Source organism: Nematolebias whitei, chromosome 12 (assembly GCF_014905685.2).
Source record: "Nematolebias whitei isolate Nwh7 chromosome 12, NemWhi1, whole genome shotgun sequence".
Taxonomy (NCBI): domain Eukaryota; kingdom Metazoa; phylum Chordata; class Actinopteri; order Cyprinodontiformes; family Rivulidae; genus Nematolebias; species Nematolebias whitei.
Window position 1 is genome coordinate 38,948,771 of NC_056509.1, and position 6,455 is coordinate 38,955,225.

The 6,455-nt window shown below is 38.5% G+C and overlaps 1 protein-coding gene across 1 annotated transcript in view; it reads left to right on the forward strand.

Moving 5' to 3' along the window:
- Nucleotides 1–5,099, forward strand: part of dusp10 (dual specificity phosphatase 10) — a 17,866-nt gene extending 12,767 nt beyond the window's left edge. The window contains exon 4 of the mRNA XM_037685557.1: nt 4,468–5,099. Within this exon, the coding sequence (XP_037541485.1) occupies nt 4,468–4,733 (266 nt within the window). The 3' untranslated portion in view covers nt 4,734–5,099. The remainder of the gene's footprint in view (nt 1–4,467) is intronic.
- Nucleotides 5,100–6,455: the final 1,356 nt, after the last annotated feature.

Sequence of the window (6,455 nt, forward strand, 5' to 3'; positions counted from 1 at the left end):
AGATAGATGGATAGATAGATACCGCTAGATAGATGGATAGATAGATAACGTTAGATAGATGGATAGATAGATACTGGTAGATAGATGGATAGATAGATACCGCTAGATAGATGGATAGATAGATACCACTAGATAGATGGATAGATAAATACCGCTAGATAGATAGATAGATAGATAGATAGATATACAGATAGATACCGCTAGATAGATACCGCTAGATAGATACCGCTAGATAGATACCGCTAGATAGATAGATAGATAGATAGATACCGCTAGATAGATAGATAGATACCGCTAGATAGATAGATAGATACCGCTAGATAGATAGATAGATAGATAGATAGATAGATAGATAGATACCGCTAGATAGATAGATAGATAGATAGATAGATAGGTACCGCTAGATAGATAGATAGATAGATAGATACCGCTAGATAGATAGTTAGATAGATACCGCTAGATAGATAGATAGATAGATAGATAGATAGATAGATAGATAGATAGATAGATGGATACCGCTAGATAGATAGGGTAGGGAGTCTGTGGCTGAGTGGTTAGAGCAGTTGTCCTCTAATGCAAAAGTTGGGGGTTCGTATCTACCAGCAGTCACATGCCGAAGTGTCCCTGGGCAAGACACTGATCCCTTAGTTGCCTCCGATGTGTGTCCCATCGGTGTATGAATGTGCTAAAGCTCTGATTAGTTTCTTTAGAATGATTTGTTCAGTTGGCTTTGTAAAGATCTAGTAGAGTGCTGTATGAATGGATGAGGGCACAGATTGTGTTGTAAAGCGCTTTGAGTATCTTGATAAGGTAGAGAGGCGCTATATAAGTGCAGTCCATTTACCATTTAGATAATGGTAGGTAGATATCGGTAGATAGATAGATACTTTATTAATCCCAGGGGGAAATTTGAAGCATCCAGTAGCATGTTCTAATTATACAGAAAAAAAATACACATGAAATCAAAAAAGAATACACAAATTTGAAAAAAGGCAAATATGCACATGCACAAGGTAGTATTATGCATTGATGCTAAACTTGAAAACGCTTTTTTTTTTGTTTTTTTTTGTAATAAAACTCTTAATAAGGTGACCAAAGATGTATTGATGCATCCTCACTTTATTCTTGTTTTACGGCTTTGGCTTTTTGTATTAATTTTTTTTTTGTTGTGCTACTATTATTATTGTTATCGACTATAATTTTTCTTGGGATAATTTTACAATACACAAATCCAAAATAGTAGATTACAAGTAAAATTCATTCTACTAAAGTAACTGTGCACATACCATCAAATTGCTTTTTGAGTATTTAGGTCAAAGTATTATTTTTTAGTTCATTTTTAAAGTACTTTTTAAAATGTCCTGATGCATGCTCAATAATCCAGGTAGATAAATGTAATAAGGTTGAGTCAGGTCATCCGGACGGATTCTTCTTTGTTGAAACATTTCGTCTTTTATCCAAAAGACTTCTTCAGTCTGAAGTCTGGGCCCGACTCAACCTTATTAGTTATATATATTTTTAAATATTCAGTCCTGTGTGAGAGGTATACCGGAACAGATCACTGTTTAGTGCTGGAACTGATCCCTTATCTGTAATCTAACTGTATTTTGTATAATGTGTCAATCCAAAAAGCTCAAAAGCCACTCGTCTTGAAGAGAACATTGGGTTTAAAGCATTTGTGGCATTATCTAATGTGTACATCTTTATTTCAGAAGTAAAATCTAACTAAAGCTGACAGATACGTACATTTGTATATAAAATAGAAATGTATTGTTTGAATAAATCTAGTTGGATAACTTTAATTACTATAAAAAAATCTAACACTGAATCACAGCGGTGCCCAATAATTAGGGACTCTAAACGCATAACTTGCCTTGAAGTTGCAGAGACGGTTCATATAATTGCAGCAACACTGATTGTTTGAACAGAAAATGTGTCTCAGCGGATCAGTAAACACACAGTGTGTATGTACACAAATAATCCTCTGTTGAATTACCGTATGTTCCCGAAAGAAAAGACTCTTCTGGGTTTGCTTCCTGTAACCAGGCTGTAATTTGTTAACTGTTGCTCCGTTGAGTAAGACTGGACAGAAAACTTGCTGTATGTAGGTCATGAATAGTAAACGAACCAGACTGGTGGTTCTACCACCAAGTTGACCTTTACTTCGTAAATTCAGCTTGGTTCCCCTTTTTTTAGTATCTGGTTCCCTAATCGTCTATAAAAAATTAAAAAATAAATTACAATGAATCATGTCAGCAAAAAGAACCACAGTTTGTTTTGGAAGATTTCGATACTGTATGAAAGTGTTTAAATATTTTAAAATCCTATTATATGTTTTCATTTGTGCAAAATTATTAGTATTTAGACAGCCATACAGTTCATTGATGTACTCGGTGCTTGTGCTACGAGGTAACATTCAAAACATAATGCATAAAAATTTGACTGTTTGCAAAAAGAAAAGGCAAATTAAGCTGCTTAGTAAAAACAGAATTTGGAGAAGTTATATAATTGAATATTCATTCTTTCAACCTTTATTTATACAGTTTAATCCCGTTGAGCCTCGGGGACTCATTTACAAGAGAGACCTGATTTCTTTAACAAAGTGATGACAACAGTGGATAACGATGACAACAACAGACAAGAATAAAAGAGGCATACAGATGATTATTTTTTTCTTCTTTTTACAAATTAAAATAAAATGGCAACCAAAAGGACAGTCAAAAGGAAAAAGTAGCCAAAAAAAAAAAAAAAGCTAGATTATAAGGTAGAAAACTAAAAACAAGAACATGTCTTCATTGGGTTTTGCCAGGAACTTAACAGATGTTTGAAGCCATTTAGAGAAGTCAAGGTCGAGAGCTTCAGATCTTTTTTGCAAGATGTTCCAGGGAACAGGAGTGGAGTAGGAGAAGGCCCTTTTGCCTAGTTCAGTCCTCACTGAGGGAACACTGCAGGTAATAATGTCCTGAGAGCGCACGCTGTAGCTGCACTCACGCAGACATGTAGGAGGAGATGTATGAAGGCAGCAGACCAAGAAGTAACTTAAAGATGAAAATGTACCAGTGAGAGAGTCTGTGTGAAGTTAATGATGTCCAGTTAACCAGTGAATACAGGGTGCAGTGGTGGGTACGGTAGTTTCAGCCAGTTATGAAACTTAGTGCATTGTGATAGACAGCATCCAACATCTGCAGGGTGTTTGTAGGAACGTTCATGTAGATGTCACCGTAGTCAATTGAGGGAAGGAAAGTCCAATCGAGAATCTGTGGAAAGAGCTGAAGACTGCTGTTCACAAACGCTCTCCATCCAACCTCACTGAGCTCGAGCTGTTTCAGAATTTCAGTGTCTCCGTGTGCAAAACTGATAGAGACGTACCCCAAGAGACTTTCAGCTGGAACTGCAGCAAAAGGCGGCGCTACAAAGTATTAACGCAAGGGGGCCGAATAATATTGCACGCCCCACTTTTCAGTTTTTTATTTGTTAAAAAAGTTTGACACATCCAATAAATTTCATTCTACTCCACGATTGTATCCCACTTGTTGTTGATTCTTCACAAAAAATTTAAATTTTATATCTTTATGTTTGAAGCCTGAAATGTGGCAAAAGGTTGAAAAGTTCAAGGGGGCCGAATACTTCAACAAAGTCCATGCTCAATAATCCAGGTATAAAATCCAACATTTTTCAATCAGATCATCTGGACAGTTTCTTTTTTTTTGTGCTGAACATTTCATCTTCGATCCAGAAGGCTTCATCAGTCAAGGAAACACACAACAAAACTGATTCTTCCCCCAACAGCTTACTCCAAAGTGGAACAAACCAGTTCTGCTTGTGATTAGATGGTCTCTTTGGTATGCCCCTCCTCCAAAGAGACCATCTAATTACAAGCAGAACTGGTTTGTTCCACTTTGGAGTAAGCTGTTGGGGGAAGAATCAGTTTTGTTGTGTGTTTCTTTGACTGATGAAGCCTTCTGGATCGAAGGCGAAACTTTTCAGCACAAAAAAAGAAACTGTCCAGATGATCTGACTGAAAAATGTTGGATGGAAACTAATGCTTTACTTTCATAAGGTTCAAGGTTCTTTATTGTCATTCCCATCACATGTGGTACATGAGGTGGAATGAAATTGTGTACTCAAGGTTCCAGTTACACTCCAAAATAGCAATACTATAAAATATAAAAGAAAAATAAACAATACACAAGGCTCTAAGAAATATGCTAAATGGTAATAATGTAATATAATACGGAGTATTAAACAGCAGCCTGAACATGAGTCTGTTGTGAGCAGATGGGTATGAATACAGCAGCTTATGGGTAAGAAATGTGCTTATAAATGTCTATCATCGGAGAAACCGGCCCTTCACATACTCACAGGAGAAGTTGTAATATTTTATTGTGTAGGATAATTAACCTTTCTCCTACAGGGAACAAAGCCTGTATGAACCTGCCATTTGAAAGTTTTTGTTCCCTTCTACAGAGGAAGCACACCAAGCAGGTCTGGGCCTTCTGATCCACTGCCAGGCAGGCGTGTCGCGGTCCGCCACCATCGTGATCGCCTACCTGATGAAGCACAGCTGGATGACCATGACGGACGCCTACAAGTTTGTCAAGACCAAGCGGCCCATCATCTCCCCAAACCTCAACTTCATGGGCCAGCTGTTGGAGTTCGAGGAGGACCTCAACAATGGAATAACGCCACGAATCCTCACGCCAAAGCTGATCGGTTTGGAAACTGTTGTCTAAATGAACCACTTAACCTTTTTGTCCCCTCTACAACAGAAACTGGCTGCTTTATGAGCCCGTTTGAGGGAAACTGAGTTGGGATAACGTGTTTGATACCCTTGTCCTCATGGACTTCCTTCAAATACCAGTCTCTAGGTCAGCGGTGAAAGGGAAAGCCAAAATCTCCTACAGTTGGGACCTACAGTCGTAGTCCCAGAGAAGACTAGCCAAGCGGAGGAGGTCAAGCTTTCTATTTGTGACCTCAGAGCAGCAAAGGGAGATGAAGAATCGATGGTGGAAATGATCGTTTTCGTGCTTGGGGAAGTTACTTTGAAAATACACTCTTAAAAGTTCACACTGTGGCACACAGTTTATGTTTGCAGACTCAGGCAGGGTTGGCCACAGCTGTGCCTGTCTAAAATAAAATAAAAAAAAAGATAAAGACTTGTTTGGTGTGCTAATCTTGTTCTATTTTTATACAGGGGTTCAAGGGGATGACCATGACGAGCCCTCAGCGGCTTACTGTGCAATAATTTCAGTGTAATGCAACTGATCTTATATGTGTATATATCGGTAATGATGAAAAAACATTTCCAGCTTTTAGCTGAAGAACCATTTTAATGTATTTACTGTTGTTCAGCTCTATATGTTTATGGTGCATACGGTCATGCTGTAATATTTGACGCCGATCTGTGTGAGAATCAGAAATTACGTTTAAGTGCAGCTTATGCAATTTCTTTCCCTCATATTTTGTTGTATTCACTTCAGTGTCTTGGTTCTGCCATTCCTGCATCCACATGTATTTTTAGCAATACACATATTACCAGACAGCCATAAGAGCTCTCTTTATGCATGGCTGCTGGCAGAGGGGAGGGACACTGACAAAAAGGTGAATATTGTAAAACCGGTGATGTTTAATGTAACACGAGCGAGGTTTTTCACTGCCTGCTTCGTCTCCTCTGTTTGTTTTTGCTCCACTTCATCCATTAGCCAGCTCTGTTGCACTGTACTGCGTCCACGTTCACTTACAGCTGGCATTCTTGGCAATGCCCTACTTTCTAAGCAATTATTTACCCAGTTTCAAGGTAGCAGAGTGGAGATTTTGCACTCCACACATTTACGTCCTCTTGTTGCTTACAGTTTAAGTGTGACAGCACTCGAGCAGCGTGACCTTTGTCCGCTTTCTTTCCAGCTCTCGGTCGCTGATCCCTTGTTACAATTAGATGAGCTCTTCTGCCTTTCATAAAGTGGGCAATCGCTGCTGTCACCCGCTGCTTCAGTGCCTCAATCAATGCCTTAAATCGTGTGCAACTGGGCACACGTTTGGCACAGCGTCAGACAAAAACATTGTCGCACCAACGTTCGTTAACTACCGGAGAAGAAAACCCCCCAATAATTTCTTAGAGTTAAGTTTACAAATACTAAAGCTGCTGTTTCTGATTAATATGCACACTCTAGCAAAGTTGCATTTAGAGACGGTATGAAACAAAAGAAGAAAAATGTCATTATGTAACTCTTAAAGAAAATCAAATCATCACAATAAAATTTATATCAACCCAGCATAAAGAGTATTTTATAGGGATGCACAATATTATCAGCATGGTATCGGTCAATATTAGCGATAAGGTTAAATATCGGACACGTCATTCCATCAAAATAACTCTGTGATATAAAAGGTGCTGTTTATATACACACACACACACACACACACACACACACACACACACACACACACACTCACAC